The 21,575-nt window shown below is 37.6% G+C and overlaps 1 protein-coding gene across 1 annotated transcript in view; it reads right to left on the reverse strand.

Moving 5' to 3' along the window:
- The window catches only part of gbe1b (glucan (1,4-alpha-), branching enzyme 1b), a 113,370-nt gene that overhangs the window by 63,345 nt on the left and 28,450 nt on the right, over positions 1-21,575 (reverse strand). Inside the window, exons 6-7 of the mRNA XM_056756354.1 lie at positions 19,239-19,329; positions 14,794-15,003 (exon numbers count right to left, since the gene is read on the reverse strand). Coding sequence (XP_056612332.1) covers positions 14,794-15,003; positions 19,239-19,329 — 301 coding nt within the window. The remainder of the gene's footprint in view (positions 1-14,793; positions 15,004-19,238; positions 19,330-21,575) is intronic.

Below are 21,575 nucleotides of genomic sequence, written 5' to 3' on the forward strand. Positions count from 1 at the left end.
GCTCGGGTAGATTGTAACTTTCTCGGGCATGGGGGGAAACGCTGATTCAGATTTCCCCCGCGCAGCTTCATAAAGTTGCAAATGGCAAGTTTTCAGCTCTGGATTAGTATCCCAACACCAGGGACTGAGGTAATCTGATAAGCATGTGGCATGGGCGGTCACCCAGTGCCGCGAGCGATAAATAGATTATAGTTTGATCAACACCATGCTCGCACACGTCTCAAAGGCCAAACACACAATGGGTTATCGGGGGAATGAGGTAATGCCAGCCTGAACAGAGGAGCAATGACAAAGCCAAACCAGCGCATTAAAGCACGGCTGTTATTCGTTTGGGAAAGTCCACTTTCGGGAAGTGGGTGGATGAAAAGCATTTGTCAGGGGTTGATGGTGAGATGGTTTGGTGGTTTGTGACGGGAGCAGAATCAGTTACCGGCAGCGTTATTGCATTATTATAAATTGGCAAACGGGCGATCAGCGGCTAAATCAGATTACAACCGACTTCAAGGATATCTGGAAGCAGTGTAAATCTTTGATTCGATTATTAATTTCCCCTCATCACTACCGTGTGGATCAGCTTTTGTCTTTTAACTTTGAGCATTAAATGCACTGCAAGTCACTTTGGACAAAGAGCATCTGCCAAATGTGCATATTTAGATATTGTGCATTTATCAAGACCCCACCGACATGCGTGTATACGAAATATGTAAGTGTTTTTTTAACTACCAAAGGCCTATATGTTGATTGAGTCTCAAAAACGTATGATATACAGTAACTGACATTTATGGGACATAATTGACTACATAGTAGGAAAAATCACAACGGTAGTCAAATTGTTAAGTACGAATCGGCTCGGTAAAGCTCATTTCACTTCTGCTCGCTTTGCTTTTCCACAGCAAATTAGAACCGCTTCAAAACAGGCTGGGATTGTAAATGTATGGCGTCTACTGCCGTAGCATCATTGTGAACACGACAAACACACGCAAAACACAGGAGTAATGGAGAATATAGATGGGGGATGGCAGCAAAACAAAATACTGCTAAAATACCAGACAGTGTGGGAAATCTTACAGAAAAGAGCAGACAACGATCATTTGGTTTGCTCGACGGTGCTAGAGGGTAAGCTAATGTAGCATTTAGCATTGCATAAGTACACAAAATACACCATATTTTTGTTCTACTATGGTATGTCCCAGAACTGTCAGTTGCTAACATTCTTCCAAACATCTTTCTTTGTGTTCAACCGAACATGGAATTTTAAAGTTTGGAAAATAGGGTGAGTAATTCACGACTGAATTTTCATTCTTGGGTGAACTACCTCTTTAAGTGAATGTGTTTTGTTCTGAGAAATATCTACTTATAGTGACAGTTTAAACAAAAATGAAAATGTATTTACCCTCATGTCATACCAAACCTGTATAAACACAAAAGAAGATATTCTGAAGAACATGTGTAAAGAAACGACGTTTGGTTTGGTGCCTCTGTATATATGTTAGAATAACACGAGGGTGAATAATGAGAATGTTCATTTTTGGGTGAACTGTCCCTTTAAGTAAAATAAATAGTGTGACAGTTAGCCCTGGTCCCTCTTACAATAAATATAAACGAAACAGGAAGCCAAGTCCTTTACTGAAAGACAATGTGAATGTCCTCAGAGGCAAACAGCCGATAATCTGCCTTCATACTACATGCATCCTTGGGGAAAGAATGACAGATAAAAAGACAAGTGTGATGATAAACATAAAATTATCCTTTCTCCCACCGCGACCTTGCTGTGACAAACCTGTCTTATAGCACAGGTTCGCAGACAGTTATAAATTAACACTACAAGAATACTCTCAAACACACTATAATCTCTCAACGGAGAGAGACGTTGACCTTATTTGCATTTCCTCTCGCCGATACGGTTATCCAGCCTCAGGTGCGAGGAAGATCTCGAGAAGAGAAAATGCTATAAATCCCTGTATCTTCAACATTACAGTCAACCTGCATAAGAACAAATAAATTTACAACCTTGACAGGTCATTTCACACAAAGCGCAATGCTGAAACGACGCCACCTGACAGACTGAGGGATGGCGAACAGCCGGGCCTTGTGGGAAACGACGGTTGAGGCACCTCATTTCACGCATCTCACACGCTGCGCCTGTCCTTTCGGCAAAACGGCTTCTTCACTCATTCAATAAGAGACAACCGCCGCGGATTAATGTTTATTGGGAAAGAGATGGATAACGTTGAGGTAAAATGATGTGACAAGTGGCGTTGCTGCGTCATTTTTATGTCACCCGCTGGTTTCTGGAACCCGTCCAAGGCTGTCAGAATTAGCATTCTCCATTGCCATCCAGCTGCGCCGCTGGCGGATCAGGCATTTGTCTCAATAGAAAGTTTATAAAGTCTCATTGAGAGGCGGATATGCCCGCGTTCCAATGAAGGATGAAGATTTTGTGAAAACAAGGCACTCTTCGGGCTGGCTCGCGGGGCTCTGCTTCTGAAACGCGTTCATGGACGTCGTCCTCTGTTGTTTTAGGAAATGTTTCACAAACACCGCGCATTACTCGCGCCGCATACCGAGCACGCAAAATAAGTCATTAAACCTGCACATTCCTCTTAGTTAGATAAATAACTTGGCGCGTGCAGCACGCCATCGTAATGTGAGACCACAAAAGCGGCTAGCCTCGGGTCTGGCTACCTTTGATGTACGGAGGGATTCCAATGATGACAGATGAAAACTAAATGCAAATGAGCAAATACAGCAGGAGACCGTGGGAAGAGACGGATAAGCGGGAAAGCACTTTCTGAAGTCACACATCTGAGACCTTTCGAGCACCAAAGAGAGGGCAGACGCCAGCGATGGCCGAGAGGTAGCGTGTGCCTGCCTGCCCTTCAGGAGGCGGGTGGAGAGGAGAGCCGCTGCGGCACAGAGGATTAATTTACTCGCTTTCACAAGGTGTCCTTGCTGGTGTTTGAAACAGCCTATTAGAGGAGCCACAGGAAGGCATGAAGTGAGGCCCAGCGGATGTCTCTCGACTAGTTAGATCTGTACTACAAGGGCTAAGAGCTCCCGTTCCTGTGTCCCCGAGGACGCCACTAGACACGTGTCGGTAAGAAAATTGAGTTTGTGCCAGATGCTTCCATAAAAAAGTTTGAGACTTGAGTTATGCAGAGCAAAATTGTGGCTTCTCCATAGAAAAGACGAGACAAACAGTCAATAGTCATTCAGTTTTAATTGACGTTTTAGATAGACAGGTGAGAACACCACGAAATATAAATCATACGGGAGGGATTTTGCTCAGACAACCTGCAATGTTTCTCAGCAGAAACAGTTTGTATGTGAAAGACTTACATTAAGAGACTAACTCTTTCCTCGACCAGCATTTTTTCAAAATAGCACCATCATTTTTTATACTTTTGACATAACTATAAAGCAGCCATTCCCTGCGATTGGATTTTTCAAACTTTAGTTATTGTGCAATGTTGCTATTATAGCATAAATAACACCTACAAAATGATAAAGCTCAAAGTTACATGCCAAGCGAGATATTGTCTTTAACAGAATTCACTTTTCAAGGACTACAGAGAACAGCTGGAATTGACTACAGGCCTCTACATCGTCTGTTAAAGCTGTTCTGTGTAATACACTGATATTGTGTGTGTGCGCACATACCTCGAACTAAAACACTTCTATGAAACGTTGTCTGAAGTCCTGCTTGCAGTCTCCTTGTCAATCTGCTTGTTTTAGTATTCAACACGGGTCCAATATAAAAATGCATAACTAACGCTTTTGTTATAAGTGATAATATAACCGGTCTGACACCATTCGGTCTGGTGTCATTTCCCTCGCCATATTAGGAAAGAAACGCGATCTCTGACAAAGATTGACGTTTGCGTATGCACTAGCAGACCTCCGTTACACTTCGATGGATCCGCATGTTTTTAACTGATGAAGTGAAGTTGACGCCATTGTTACTGTTTATTGCTAAAAGCCAAAGCTTATGAATTCACGTGCACTGAGAGAGGCACCAATCACAACAGTTTGAGGAGTGGAACTTGCTAATATGGTACGGGTGGGACATCTTCACACAAACACATACACTAAGCGGGGAACCAATCACGACTGACCTGGACAGCTTTACCAATCAGAGCGTTTTGGAAGGGAGGACTTTGAAGAAATCTGAAGAAATCCAGTTGTTTTGTGAGAAGAGAGACAGTGGTGGAGTTAGGGTAACTTTTGAAACTAGAAACATGAACATCCATTTTTAAAGACCCAAAAACACAATCAAACTTCTAATACACGGAATTAATGGTTCTAAGAATCGTCTAGCCATAACTTTATATACGGTTTACGATTTATGTGCCTCAGACAACACTTATCACACCTCCGCAATTAGTTGATTTAATTTAATATAATTCATATACAGTAAAACATTACTATAAATTAATAATAATATTAATTAAATATAAAAACATTTTTTATATTATAACCAAACACTGAGTGTGTCTGATGAAACCCTCTATAACAGAAATAAATAGGGGAAGGCCATTTCCATAAATTATGAAAATCGTGTCACTTATGTTTATTTATTTTTGTACCGAGACAACCTTTTTATATTATGTTGAATAAAGTGGTTGTAATAAAATGTTTCAGGAATTATAGTTAAAATGATAAAGTATAAATTAATTCTGTTTATATATTTAATTTATAACATATATGATTGAAATACACGTATGGGATAAAACATGGCTCCTTTAATGCGCGGCTATAGCCCATACATGATGTAGAGGCCAAGAATCCCCCGACACGAAGCGGATACACGGCTACTTATGGATTATCCCCCTTATACCATGGTCCTTTGCCAAGTTAAAGCTGATATTGTTGTTTACAGTGTAATTTTGGATCAGAAATTGACAGTTATTTTCCTCTGTTCATATCAAAGTTTTGTTTTTAATATTCAGATCAATATTTTATTTGAATTAACAGAAATGTTGTAAAAATTTCATTTTATATTATTATTAATATTACAATCTAAGTAAACTGTTTGATAACGGGGTTTACTAATAGAAGGCCACTGACCGTGGTCACCTGTTTCTGCCACAGAGGAGACTTGAGATCATTGAGATAGGAGCCAGACTGGATACCAAGAAACCCACCAGTCAAAAGCCCACCCGCTACACCACTAATGTATATCACTGCCAATGTCTTCTGACCATCAGAAATTGCTTCATTAAAAAAAAGTGTTGTGCCATCAAACAAAGCCTTTCTGCATTCATCTGTGCCAAAGCATGATTTAAAGGGATAGTACACACAAAAATTTATAAAAATTCTCAAATAATTTATCACCCCTTCAATATGTTATCCTTGATGTGTGTAAACTTTCTTCACTCAAGATATTTTATTAATATACTATTTTATATTATACATTACTGCAATATAATATAAAATAGTATAATAGAATATAATATAATGTTATCTTCTTATGGGACTAAAAAGCACATCCATCCATCATAAAAGTAAGCACAATGTATATATTTCTTGAGACATTATGAGTGTTAAATAAATGAATAAGCAATTACTTTAAAAGAAAAGCTCAACCAAATTATTTGAATGGACCCTCAAGTCGCGCCAAACTTTTACAACTTTCTTTTTACAAGTCTCGGTTCATCTGGTCAGCAAAACCAGTCTGAAAGATTTGCTATTTTCGAAGTTCACTGCAGTCTGCTTCCCACACAAAACTTTAATACAGGCATCATAAACCCTAAAGAAAACTTTTGATACATCTACTGTGCTTCAGTCCCATTTAATGTAAGTGCAACCGGCGCAGACTTTTCCTTTTGTGTTGGGAGTCGTACGTGTTCAGAATGACACAAGGGTGAGCAAATGATGAGTTTTCGGGTGAACTATTTCTTTAATAGAGGGCCCGACTTGACGCATCCAAACAAATGGCGACGAGAAAAACAGACAAATGACACAACGTTGACACCGGGGCGTTTCTTCTGGGTTTTTACAAATGACACTTCAGACGTCTGCGAGTTGTGGCATATGTCTGCAGCACGTCTAATGAGTCCCTATGATAACTGCACAAGCTCTACAAGTAATGAAACTCCAGCTTGGCTCTTATTACCGAATCTCCTCGCCGTCTGACACTAAACAGTAGATAATGTATTGGCGGCGGCAGCTTTTGGCATGCGCTTATTAAACGTTGGTTCAAAAAGGCACTGATAGACCCAACGGAGGCGGCCGGTCTCTCTCTCCTAATGCGCGATGAGATGAGCTTACGCCGTGGAAGGAGACCAAGAGAAACCTAATTATCACGCGCGGCGAGAGCACCAATCAATAGGTTCGGGTTTACTGTGACGGCCATTAGGGTCAGAGACAGCTTGCGGCTGAAGTGTCGCATGTCTTTATGGAGCTTGTGGCTGCTGCAACGGTAATGATTTGGATAACAGGGCTTTGGGGCGGCATCCGTGGAGCTGCATACATTGCGACTGTGAATAGGAGCTATAGGAAATAGTAACACATGGGAAATATGGCTAGTTATCTCAAAGGCCATGTCTTTACATATGATCAGGATTCTCCAATTAAAGTAAAAAGACTGGGTTATATTTACAGGGACAGTTCACCCAATAATACATCATTTATTCACCACATGTCATTCACAACCTTTATATGACTCTGTCTTCAGTGGAACATAAAAGATGATTATAAGAAATGTCTCTGTGGTTTTGTGTCCATTCAATGGAGGTCAATAGGGGTCAGTATTGTTTGGTTACCTACATTCATTAAAATATCTTCTTTTGAGTTCTGCAGAAGAAAGAAAGTCGAACGGGTTTGAATAGAATGAGAAAGAAGGTTAAATGAATGTCGAGTGTTTATATTATTGGGTGAACTGTCCTTTTAAGGGACCTGTCATTGGCATTCCAGGCTGAGAATATTTCCGAGTTTTTGCCACTCGGAAATAACATATAATAATAGTCATTTTAGGTCACTTTTATAATAGTTCCTGTTATAAATACAATTATTCAAATTTAAAACTATCCCGACCTGAGTGCTCCAAAAATCATTTCAAACTTTTAGCACTTATCTCTGACTTACAAATAAAGATAAAAAAACATTGTAAAAGTCTTGCAGTGTATTCCAGCCATAAGACAGTAACAGCATAAGGGTTTTTAACACCAGAAAAACAAAAGACCAAGTGTAATTCAAGGTATTTGTAGTTTTCTGAATCAGATTCTGCAATACTCTGGTGCCTGTGCTTAAAATTGACGCAGGTTAATTTTTACTCTTTTTAACATTTACTCACTCACTCACACATCATGCTTACATTTCTACCTTACTGTAAAAACTGGGTTCATTGTTAGTTTTTACCTCTGTGCTTTAACGGATACTCGACTTAAAAGTAAAAATTCTGTAATGAATTACTCATACTCAAGTTGTTCCAAGCCTACGTACATTTTTTGTTCTGCTGAACACAAAGAAAGATATTTGGAAGAATGTTAGAAACTGACATTTCTGGGACATCATTCACTACCATCGTAGGGAAAAACCCAATGGTAGTCAAAAGCGCCCAAGAATGCTTTCCTACATTCTTCAAAATGTAATTTTGTGTTCAACAGAACAAAAAAATATTACAAGTTTGGAACAACTTGATGGTAATTAAATGACAGAATTATCATTTATGGGTGGAGTATCCCTTTTATTTTGATACTGACGATTACAACTTTATCCTTCTCATCCCAATGTTGTTGGAGAAAGAATATGTTTATATATTTTTTATATTTAAGATTTTTCTTTCAGATCAGCGCAAATTTAGAAACAGCATGTAGGTGTTGATCAGAGCGCCGGTTTTGTTCTGCCTGGTGCTTGACCCCTGGCTCATCCGACAGCTTGGTGTTACAAAACGTCATCTCACTATGTTTTGCGGAACCTTTGGTATGACTTTCACTAACGGATTTAACTTGCTTTAGACATTAATGAGCAAACACACCAAGTTTGTTCACTGTCAGCACTGTAAGACAACTTTATTTTAGCAGCTTGGCAAATGGAGGCCCAGTGTTCCAATTATACACTTTGTCAACATTTTACACATATGCTTGATGTCAAAATTTTGATGCGACATACCAGATTTGCTCAAAAAAGCCTAGTTAAGCATCACCCTGTTTTGACAGCATACCAATTTTTTTTCCGAAAACACTCGGTTTCTCCAATTTGTGAAGTTTCAATTTTGAGAAACAAAAGTCGAGGTATTTTTGGCTCAGACGGGAAAAAATATTTTTAAATGAAACCTGTCAAAGTGATCAGAGCTGAGAATGACAAAAGTGACATTAGATAAATAGAAATGAACTTTCCACTCAGCCAAGTGTCAGGTGCTTTTCTCAAGAGCCAGGTTTCTCTTCAACAGATCTTTGGCTCCGAACAAAACTTGAGAGAATTTCACAGTTAAGCTGATTGGATGTTGGTTTTTTCATACACGTGGACGTGAAACAGTCTAGAACCATAAAAAAGTGTGACAATTGTGTTAAAATATAACGTTTGCATCAAAAAAGTTTGAAACAAACAAAAATGTGCAGGATGATAACAAATAAATCATGGGACAAGAGTTTCAAACAAGAGCGGTTCCAGGGTGAATAGATATCCGAGGCTTAGCCCGGAGACATCCATATATGTGTCAGAGCACGATTATTATTTCTGTCGACATTGTCTAGAGTTACATTACAGTAGCGATTTGATATGGTAGAATTGACACGTCCAGTAAAGACTGACAGTTTGTGGCTCTGGAATACGGCTGAACGCAATGTGACAGCAGTCCTGTCTGGTATACACATGTGCTATGGCTCCGTCATAATCTGTCACACAGCACACTTGTATTAACTTCTCTTTCGTGCTTGAATGAACAAAAACACACAAGATTATGCCAGAAAGCACATTTTGTCTAGTATTTTCTCAAGCACAGTCCTCAACGAGTTAAATAAAGTCTTAAATTAATGCAAAGAGTTGTGAAAATGTGAAGCGCATTAGACCTGCTAAGAGCAGTAGCTCTACAAGAGGTCACTCCTGTCACTACTGTTAATCGAAGAACAAAAGAAATCAATGTGATTTTTTAATGCGGATTCTTCTGTATTTCATGTATTTAGCAGTAAAGACTGTAAAGTGTTTGAGAACTTTATTTATTTTCTTTATATTCCCTGTTAGACAGGTAGGAAGGGCACACTTATTATAATGGGTTTGATTAATCGAAAAAATAAACTGTATATTTAATAAAGACATCAGTTGCAAAGCCAACTTTCATTCATAAAATGATGCTGTTAAAGAAATGTGTCGTTTCAACATTTATTTTGAGATGAAATGAAATTATTAGAACGTAAAAGCATATTTAAAAACAAAAAAGCTGTGCGTGATTTGTTAGTATTTTTTTATAGATCGACAGGACTAAAATAAACATTTTAAACAGAATAAATAGTGCATGTGTAATTTCACTATACATGTGCGATTAATCGCAGTTAATCGCACAAAAGAGGGGCGATTTATCTCGATTAAAAAATGCAATCTATTGACAGCCCAAATAAAAACATATGGTTCAATTTTACATTTTGCTTTTAAAATAGCGTAAAAGGCCACGGCACTTTCTCATTTTTTCTAATGCGCTCTCGTGTCTGCTATTGCTAAGCCATCATTAATCGTGCATACTGTGAAAACTAGAGGTTCCCGCAAAGGACCTCGTCACCATTTATTTGAGCGTGCTTGGTCAGAGATAAATAGATACTAGGGATGTCACAATATTTTCAATATTGTGTTATCGCAATAGCAAAATGTCACTTGACTGCAACGGTGTAACTTTGGTTTGAGGAGTGTGTGGTACACAATAAAGGGAGAAAATATTTTTATTTGAATCCCATTTCCTGTATTTACATACGTTAAGGCACTATGGTAATACAAATCCATGAAATAATGGATTTTCTGTATGAAGTGAGAGAAGTGCGGATGGAGGGCAGCAAGTGATTTTCTCCAAAGGGAATTCACTACAACAAACTCAAAATACCTATGTTTTGCATCGTTTCTGATTGTTTAAATTGATTAAATCATGAAACCACATAGTATTTTTTTATTTTAATTGGAGTATTGACGGAGAAACCGAGAAATAAATGGCTTGTAAACCTGAATCTGTGGTCGGGAGGAGATGTGCCGGTGTCCTGAAATTTCATCCAACCAGTTATAAGCACATCAACGTCACGTCATTTTTTGCACTATAAAATCATCCTACCTATTTATTTTATACTGCTACGTGAATCTGATAGTGTATTTTCCATGTTAAATTATTCAACATATTTACTTAATGCTGGTATCACAATTTGATAGGATGTTGCGCTGTAAATTAATCCTAAATGTTTCTTTTATGCTGGTAGGATAATCTGAGAGGGTATTTACACTGTACACTTATTTAATGTGTTTATTTAAAATGATAGGACTATCTGACAGGGTATTTTGCATTGTAAAATAATCCTACCTGTTTATTTTGTCAATGTGGTTTAGAGTATTTTAATTTTGCCCTGCGATAGGAAAATCTGACAGGGTAGGACAATTCGATAGAATGATGACTTTCTAAAATGCTTAACAAGGTTTAACGTACATAAACAATGACCAGGGAAGCTAACATCTCTGTCAAGCCTTGTCATAAACACTAGCTGCTGTTAAAAGAACGAGTCCAATCGAGAAAACAGCTTAAAGGTGCCATTCCCAGCGATACCTTTTTTTAACCCTTAGTTAGTGTGTAATGTTGCTGTTAGAGCATAAATAATACCTGCAAAATTATAAAGCTCAAAGTAAAATGCCAAGCGAGATAAACAAAGGGGCGAGGTCTTCCTTAGAGAAGAGGAAGAGCCGCTGGAGTAGTGTTTGGTTATCAGCGATTGTAAACATTTGACTGAGATACGCACTAAACTACTTTCACTTTCATCACAGTCCTACAGCTGGTCATAAGAATTCAGCGACACACATTCTAAGATAACAAACGGTCAAATAACAGCTTCCAAGAGGCTTCCAATAAGCTGTTCTGCGTAATACACTGATATTGTGTGTCTGCGCATACCTCTAAAACGTCCTTTGAAGTCCTGCTTTGCAAATGTTTCTGTTATTAGTGTTAATTCATATAACCGGTCTGACCCATTCATTTAAGTATCATTTCCCTCGCTGTAGTAGGAAAAAAAATTGCTATCTCTAACAAAGATTGACGTTTGCAGATGTACTAGCAGACCTTCGTTATACTTCGATTGATCCGCAGGATTTTAATTAATAAAGTGAAGTTGACGCCATTGTTACTGTTTTATTGCTAAAAGCCAAAGTTTGTGGATACACGTGCACTGAGAGGGGAACCGACCAATCAGAACAGCTTGAGAAGCAGAAGCTCGCTTATATGGTATAGGTGGGACATCTTCATACAGACACTCTAAGCGGGGAACCAATCACGACAGACCTGGTCTGCTTTACCAATCCGTTCCGTTTCAGAAATAGGGATTTTTTATAGACCGGAAGCAATACTTTGTGTAATATATACGTGTGCACTAGTGGAACTGACATCAAAATTCAAAGTCTAACTTTAAAATCCGTGCTTCAATGTATAATTCTCACATTTGTATACTTTAGTCAGTTAATAAAACCACTTTATGTAGTTTTATATTATTTGTTTGAATGAATTAAAAGAGTTGTTTTATGTCTATCCTTGAAACACTTAACTAATCAAGATTGATATACGATATAGAAAGTAATTACTAATAAGTAAACAAAATACTTTTTGGAGAGAGTAATTTGTACAGTAATCTAATTACAATATTGAATATGTAATTAGTAATTAATAGAGCAACTTTAATTACAGAGTAACTTTCCCAGCACTGCAAAAAACATAAAGCCTCCAAAAAAGTAGCTTAAGAATGAATCCGTTATCATAGCCTACCGAAACTATTTGTTTTTTCATGGTTGTTGTTTTGGTACGTTAAACTGTTTCCTTGCAATGGATTTTGTGAAAGAAATGCTTAGCGGTTTAGCGGTTAAACGCTTAGCGGTTAAAAATCATAAACAAAATTGAAAGTGGGGGGGACACGAACAGGATTTTGAAAAGTTGAGGGGACGCGTCCCCCTTGTCCCCAGTGAAAATAACGCCCCTGAATGAGTGTATGAAACGATAGATCTTCGGGGCCTAACATGAGAATGTCCAAAAAATAATAGATGTTACATTTGGCAAGGTCCATCTGGTGCATTTATTTGACCTTCATACGGTTCATATGCCCGAAAGACTGCTCACACGAATATGAAGAGCTAAACATCGAGCATCCACACTGATGCGTTGCAGTTTCCTTCTGTTTTCTCCACCGGATACTTTGCTGCATGGTACGTTTTTTAAACTTTTGTGATTATTTAAAAGAAGGCAATGAGTTCTGTATCATATGCCGCAGAGCTATGGACTCCTCACTGTCAGGGTAGCTTGAATCAGAGCGCGGGAGGTTACCATAGAAACGTAGTTTGCCGATGATTAGTGTCTCGAGTCAAGACAGTTGCGTATAGCACTGCGTACGTGCACTGGCCAGTCCAAACTGAGATTTATTATTGATATATATTATTATTATGTTTTTAAGGATCAAATGTAAGTGTATTGCAAGACACCTGGTGAGGCAATTTTTTTTTAAAGAGCCACAGGTTCCCGACCACTGCTGTAGATGTTACTGAACAAATATTGGTAGCTGTGCATATTTCAGTAAGACGGCCTCTTGGGCAGTCAATGAAAGCTATTAATGAGTTCAAACCTTGGCTATGCGAGACTAAGTGTTCATGAGCAAAATGCTTTGTTACTAGAACCATAAAACAATGTTCTACATTAAAAATAACACCAAGCCAGAGAATGGATTTTTACATGCACAATATTTCTCATTCTGTGCACGTAATATAACACATAACGGTGTCGCGATTATAACGTTATGAGTGTGATTAGAAAACTTTTAACATCATATTTTCCATTTAAGGCTTCAGAGATAAAGGGAGAGAGCGATGAGGTGGGACATATTGATGAAGATTTCAAACGGCTGTATGGCAGCAAGGTTTCACACACAACATTGAAGTAATTGCTGTCAGCCTCAGAAGGTGCAAAGGGAATACAGCCCGAGGCAAAACCAGTACAGTAGGTATTCTAATTTAAAGACTCTCTCTTCGGTACGAAGATGAAAAAAATAAATTTACATATAAGCTGGCACACACTTATTGAGTGCAGAAAGAAAGTTAATTTTGAACTATATAGATGTGAGAAAACTGACCAAGTCGAAAATACGCTACTGTACTGAAATAGAATTTTTGGCGGCGGCAACAATCTAATGATATGCTGCTCTTGGTATTTAACTTACATCTACAGAGGGTTTCTCTTTCTAAGCTTCTTAACTTCTCCATTGTCTCTTTGTTTCAAGAGATGAATGAGTCTAAATAGGCGAATACCGTAATGGTTATTCATAAACAGAAAGCATGTTTAAGCACTTTATATGAATATTCTATAGTGTGCGATAAGGACAAACTAATGTTTGATTGCGAGCACACAAAAGTGCTGATGAAGTGAAGTAATTATGGAAGCATAATTTCATGCCGCATTCTTAATTACAGAGAGATGACCTGTGAGCACGGCTCACGAACACACACAACCTCAGACCCACTTATACTCATGAAGTTACAGAGCAGTAAAGTCGAGCGGTTGGTAGGTCAGGCAGATATAACGTAAATATCTCTATTTCTTTTTAAACGCTCTTTTTTAAATAAACAAACGAATAATAATAATAATAATAAAAATAAACAATAACTACTAATACTGCAACTACTACTACTATTACTAGAACTAATAACTTATTATTGTGAGTATTAATAAAAACAAAAAACAACAGCAATTATAATAATTGCTGTATAATTATTAATTTGTTTGCTGTTGTTAATTCCAAATTATGAATTGTTTGTTTCTTCTTCATATAAATATTATTGAATCTGTACCGATGCATATATCATGAACATTGTAAATTCGTCTCCGATTCACTGACACAAGGGCGCTTTAAGCTTCTTCATATTTAAACGTGTGTGATTTCATGTTCTTAAGGTAATTTAAACATGTTAAGTGATTCCTTATATTCTTTTGATATTTTAAGATAAATGCAAGGTCTCATGGGTCATGTCTTTGATGTGTTAACAGCTAACATTAGGACACACAATGTTTGATCAAGACTGTCACACGCAAGCTTGTTCTTGAACTTGATCCGTGCTCCGCACCTTTCCTTGTGAAATAAAAGTATAACGATTCTCATCACTAAATATTGCTTTGTTTGTGGCATGCAGAATTAAAGTGAAGTTGAACCTAATGGATGCTATAAATGTAAAGAATAGATTTTAGCTTTACTTTCATATTCAAATTTCTATCAAATTTTACTGAAGGGTTGTTAAAGACCTAGTAAAAACATATTTAGTTTACAAAAATAAAATGTTTTTCAGCTTTCACCTTTCAAGACCTATATAGTCTTTCTTTTGGGAAACACAAAACAAGATATTTGAGAAATGTTTTGTATCCATACAATGGAAGTCAATGGGGTTCAATGTGCAAGGAAGAAAGCAGCATTATGAAAACCATTTTAGCCAATATTCCAATATAACCAGTGGCACATTAATCATTTCTAAAAAAGACTACGCCATTTACTTTAGTGTTTACTTACAATGAACCGCATTCATTGTCATTTGAAGTTGCGAGTACGACTGGAGCGTTTAATGTGATAAACAAACCCCACATCTCACCTAGAGTAGTTGAAGAGTCTGCTGTCCCAGAGACTGTGTTCTCCACGGGGACCGCTGTGAAAGAAACAGGACTCGGTGCCATCAAACTGGTTCAGGCCATCCTCTGTGTTTTTGGATGCGTGGCTGTGTACAACATCCAGCAGGACGATGATACCCAGAGAGTGAGCCACGTCAATCAGCTCCTTCAGTTCCTCCGGGGTGCCGAAGCGACTAGAGAGGAGAAGAGATGAACGCTGATATCAGAGCAGACTGGGCAGAGGTTGTCTGTCAAATTGCATGTTGTTATTCTCGGGTTAAGCTTAAATCCAGCAAGAGTCTCACTGTTAAGAAAAATTCTTTGAAAGGTATAGAGATATTTTTCCTGAGTGTTTCCCACAAGATGATGCCTTGGTGGGTTTAAAAGACTTTGGAATGTTGTTTCAAGAATAAAGGGCAAAACATTTTTCGAAACCAGTTCAAAGAGACAATATAAAGAAACGTTACTGCGCATGCGCGCTTTTGCAGACTTCACTGAACTTCCAGTACACTTCAACAAATAATAGAGTGCCTGTAGATTATTTCTGATCACAGGCAAAAAAAAACAGGAAAAAAAAGTGTTTCATTGTAAATTAAAGGGGTCCCATGGCGCGAATACATGTTTTTCTGTGTCTTTGGTTTGTTATAAGTTGCCGATGCATGTTTTAGACACATTAAAATGCAAAAATTTAAGTGTCGGAACAAAAGATGTATTTTATCTAGAAGTGGATACCCCCCAGACCTGCCTGAGACGCCTCGTGTAATCACACCCCTACAAATCTACGTCATTTCGTAGCATGATTTGACTAAGACCCCCCAAATGTATACGTAAGTATACATATATAGGGGAGTACCTGTCAGTACAATTGCTTTGGAACCTGATGTTCCAAATATGGTAAGAGGCGTTACATTTCCGTCACAGTCTTGCAGTATTTGACCAATCACAACGCACTGGTCAACTGGCCAATCATAGCACACCTCGCTTTTCAGAGCAATGAGCTTTGTTCCAGAGTGTTGGGGCAAAGATGATATACAAACATGCACAGTATCTGGAAAATATAGCATTATTTAAGCTTATATTGTGTATACACATTGCATTTTATCTAATACAAACGTTATTGTTTTAGCATTTCAAGGCTGCATATGCTGTGAGGTTATGGATTCCAACCAACGGTTCACTCCACCACTCCCTTTCGAAGCACTACGGTGGCTGACACAGAACTAAGATTTACTAATGTTTTTGCTTCTTTGCCGAAGGAGATATCGTATTAACGAAAAGCGCTCTGTAGAGTTTGTCCGTTTAGTGCTACTGTAGAAACAAAATGGAGAATTCCACATAAGGGGACCCTCGGTGTATGTAGATAGAAATAGCCCATGCTAAGATAATAAAAATATAATGCTTCATTATGTAAGGTCTATATACACCTCTGAAGACATAGTTATGTATATTATATAGCATTTCTGTCAATAGACCCACCCTAATCCTAACATTACACTATAAAACAAGACAGAAAATCTTTTTTTGCAGTTTAGCCAAATAAATAGTTTGTCTTTTTTATTTTATTTTATTTATATCACTGTTGTACCTTGAGCACTTATAAAATCAACATAAAGGAAACACTAGTAATATTAATGATCTCAACCTCTCCAAACGGATTTTTCTAGGTCAATGGTATGACAGGAATCTCATGTGGTTACATCATTCTAATGATATTTCTCAAGATACTTTTAAACATCCGATTCTTTTTGTCTTAAAGGGTTTCATTAAAAATGTGGAAAAGGTATTTTACAATAGCTTAAAAAAAATCACCTTCAAGAAACTTCAAGGGCATAACAAATGGATCACGCTTTCGAGGATTCACCCACCTCTAAACCGCATCACCTCGACCACGTGCCCGTGTTTAGCACGGAAACTGCATCCCTCTCCGTAACAGCTGTGTTTAGCACGGCGGTATGACACATGTGCGAATATATCAACCATGCCACGTGGCTGGCATGTAAAAACAAACAAATATGCCAATAAATAAAAAACAATCTGGATCGTTTACAGCGTCATGGCTGCTAAGCAGAGGTCAAAGCCTCCATTGGGTTTGACACATTGCTCCTTGCGGGACAAAAGGTTGAGCGGAGTAGGCTCCCATCACTACTAGGCATCTCCTTCGTGTAATTGCTCGGCAAAGCTTCATCCATCCTCTGGCTATCATCGTATCACTTTCCACCGGCAAACACAACGTACGGTGACAACAACACCCCTCCTTCCAGCTCCCGCCCCTTCCCAGCATCTAGACCTTGCACTTTTCAAATGGCTCGGGGAGATCAATCATGGGTGAAATTACTCTGTATACATTATCCTCTTGCTATAGGCCATCTACAGCGCTAGCAAGTAAGGTCGACGGACGGAATAAAGCACATAAATAAAGAATTCCTGCCTGTCTCCCTTTATCTGAGGCCTCTACCTCTCCACAGGATTAACTGCAAATGTGTTTACAGGGAGATTATCGGCCCGTCACAGGAGCCTCTCTGTGATTTGGGGCCACAGTTGTGAAAGAGAGAGAGTATATTTGTGGTGTGTGCCTATGGTTTTTGGTGCTTAAATCTTTTACACGTTATAAACATGAAAATTAATGAATTGAAATGAATCGGAGTTATGTCAATAACTATGATAGCCTGCGACAACTTCTTCCGCTCATGAATTCCATGGAGTCATTTTGAGACTCTCTTTTGTCCAACTATTACATAGCAACTTCCAGTTTGAAATAGAGACATTTTTGGGGATCAAAATAAGATTAAATTCTGTATTTAAACGGGTTGAATGATTCATTCATGAATCAGAGTGAATCTCTCTGTATGGCTTATTACTTATATCATAATGACACTTTAAAAGAATTGTCCTGCAATGGACGAGAATCTAGCAAAATCATCAGCGTTTTACATACAATTCTACACAAAGTAGAATGTCAATGTTTTATCAAAACCAACAAAATGTTAACAAATAAACCTTTTAGAAATATGCTTAACTTGCATGAAATTTTAATTATTCTTTTAATTAAACATACTTTAAATAAAACAGATAAAAAGTTAATATTGGGTAACACTTTACAATAAGGATGTATTTATTAACATTAGCTAATATGAACAAACAACGAACAATTGTTCTGCAGCATTTATAAATATTACTTCATGTTATTTCAGCATTTAATAAAACCTTTTTAAAATCAAAAGTTGTACCTGTTAACATCAGTTAATGCACAATAAAGTAACTAGAATAACTGTATTGACATTAAATTACATAAAACAAAGATTAATAAATGCTGTTTGTTAATATTAGTTAATGCATTAACTAATGTTAACAAATACAACATTTTAGTAAAGCAACCGTGTAATCGTAATAACATAATAAAAAAAACGTATAACAACTATTTTATAATATTTTGGTATTAGATGCACATTTTTTATAACAGCTGCAACAAACTGAACTGGAACATAATGTAATGACAATAAACACTATCATTAATACATGTAATACCATATGTACCAACATATGGCTTTATTGGAACACTTTACAGCACAAAATGTACAACAGCAAGATGTTTGAACCACGTTACAGCATAATTATGTTTTTTCTTTGAACAGGTTTATTAAAACAAACTGTCATTGGACTTCCCATCACTAATAACAAAATAAATACAGACAGCATATCATCCATTTAGCTTATTAATTATTAATTTCTCAATTTTCATTTTATGGTTGTTTCTCGAAAATGTAATTGCCAAATACAAACATATCTAATGGAAGATGAAACAATGCCCAGCTCAGAAAAATCTGACACAATGTAATGTTAGAATCCCTGTTCAAAATCACGTAAGATGCATAGCTTGACACTAAATTGGACCTTTGCCAAAATGACGATTTCAAAAGATAGTGAGAAATTTTATTTTGCCATTTAAAATACTTTGTTTGGGCAAATATAAGTTAGTGTAGAATAGCAACTATCATCTTGGAACACAAAAAATACATTCGCGTATCATGCAAAATTGAAACTAACTAATATAAACATTACTTTAAATGGATTATTAGGCAACTTATAGATGGTTTCATCGGACGCACAGGATGGCCCGAAGTAACCTACCCATCTATGCTTGATTATAATATAACCATTTATTTTATATTTAATTAATATTAACATTAATTCATCTTAATATTTTATTGTATATTACTTCTATTAAATTAATAAAAAAATACTCAACAGATACTCATATTTTGTAGAGGTCTACCGCAAGTTAAGTTTGGACCACATAACGTTTGTTTATGTTGTTGCCGCTGAAAAGTTAAATAAAGCCCAAGATTCTGCAGCACAGCTAATGTTTTTGTCAGCCAGAAAGCTACAAAAGTGGATTTGAAGAAAAAATGATTTTCTGAAATATATTTACCTTGATGCAGCGAAGAAACTCGTGACCTGGTAGCCGAAGCTGGCGTAATATGCATGCTCCATGATGGCCATCATCTGAATACAGTTATACCCTGTGTGTATGACAATAAAGAAATCACTGTTAGCAGATCCATAGGTATAAAATGTATTTAACCAAGAGTTTCAATTTCTGGCCAAAATATTCCCATTAAAAGACTTATTGAATCACTTTGACATTAAAGATGATCCATATATACAGAGCTGTACAATGTATGGTGCATTCTGCTAAGCCTAAAGGAATAGTCAAAAAACGAAAAGTCTTACATCATTTATTCACCCTCCTGTCATATCAAACATGTATGAATTTCTTCTGCAGAACACAAAAGAAGATATTTTGAAGAATGTAAGTAATCAAACAACATTGATCCCCCATTGACTTAAAGTGTATGGACACGAAACCACTGAGTCCTTTCTCAAAATATCTTCCACCGAAGAAAGAAATACATGTGTGTGAACGACGGCCCAAGTTTTATTTAACTTTAACAAGGTTCAACTCTCCTACTAAATAACTGTAACTAAAGAAAACAAGGAAATTCTGTTGTTACTCATTAATGAATAATAATGTTGTGGGTTTTTCCCACTATAAACTCCCACACAGAGAACTGAGACTCCACATAATTACAAACATCTGTTTTTATTAATGAAACAATATTACACAACAGTGTATACCAACACTCAAGGTCACAAAATCTTAACACAACAACACTGGTCAGCACAGTCCTGGCAACTCCGAGGAACCTCGAGGTACGCAGTCATCACCTAAACTGTCAAACCCAACAAAACACCTGTCTTCTCACACCTCCAGCTATGCGGTGAGCATCCTCTAAAGAAGCAGTCTTTCGCTAACACGCTGCCACGCAACCTCTCGACATGCAGCGGCCACTGGTATGCGCAGACTGAATGACTCCTCAGGTCATACGCAGTCTAGATCGGCCACAAAAACACTGTTTTCGCTTTCCTACGCAAGCTGCAGGTACAATGACACGGTTTGAAACTGCACGAGAAGGACTCGGGAGAGAGATTCAGGCTTTTCACATGGTTGTTCTTTTTCTGAGCAGATTGCTTTATTTATTTATCTATCTATCTTTGCCCGCTTCAGAGAAACGTCGGGATTTTGATGAGGTGTGACAGCGCCTGAGCCCAGAGGAAACGTCTCACCGAGGATGCGTACACCCGGACACACAAACACCGCACACTCGCAGAGCACTTTCGCTTTTGAAAAGGCAGTATACCAGAATTTTCCAGTGGGATGCAAACCGGTTACCACAAACTAGGAGAACTCTAGGGACAGAACGATCCGCCGCATCCAAGATACAGATACGGTGCATGGACGTGTGTATGAATTATTCTGTCACAATATTTTTTATGGTAAACTGTATTACAGGACCTAAAAAAATGACCGTCCTCTTACAATATGTGAACACGGTAGTGTACATACTTCTGTTTTCCCTACAAGCGAAAAAAATGTACACTTTCATATTGCCTGCAAAACTAGCACCACAATGTTGCATCTAGTCGGCCTGATTTTTTTGTGACTATTTCAATGATTTTATTTATTTGTTTATTTTGATAATGATGATGATATTGTCTCTAGTATGTTTCTAAAAGGTACAGTATACCGTAAAAATACAAAAGAAAAATTCTATGAATGCTGGTAACCAAATAATATTGACCTTCATTGACTTCAAAACCACTGAGACATTTCTCAAAGTATCTTATTTTGTGTTCCACAGACGAAAGAGTCATATACATGTTTTAAATGACATGAGGTAACAGTTTTGTACCCAAAAAGAATCTCAGTGGAAATAAAGGGTTAGTTGCAAATTTGTCAAAATTGTCTGATGTGACATCTGTGAAGTGAGCAGAGACTGAAATTTTGATTTAATGAAGCCATCACGGACTCATCCTGGAGAACCAAAAGCAATTTTCACAAACAAGGGTCCACATGCAAAAACACAAAGCGTGCCCATTTCATAAGCAGATCCCTAAACACTCTCTGACTGAGATAAATGTTTTGTAACGTCCTGTGTAATAAATATCATGCCCATCCCCACGTTCCGGGCTGCGGTATCGTGACAGATTGTTTGTTTTCACCAGCAAACAATAAAGGCTTCCAAACGTGCCCCTTGAATCCTGCACCACGAGCTAATGTTTGCAAATGTTTGTGATGAACTGTTAGATGAACTCGCAGGATGCATGCATCACCCCAATCAGCTAACCGCAGGCTTCTGAACTCCATCTCCCGCGCCTTGCCGATACTCGAAAATACCCCCTACATCTGTTAAACACACACCCGCGA

This window comes from Triplophysa dalaica, chromosome 9 (genome assembly GCF_015846415.1).
Source record: "Triplophysa dalaica isolate WHDGS20190420 chromosome 9, ASM1584641v1, whole genome shotgun sequence".
NCBI classification, from domain to species: Eukaryota; Metazoa; Chordata; class Actinopteri; order Cypriniformes; family Nemacheilidae; genus Triplophysa; species Triplophysa dalaica.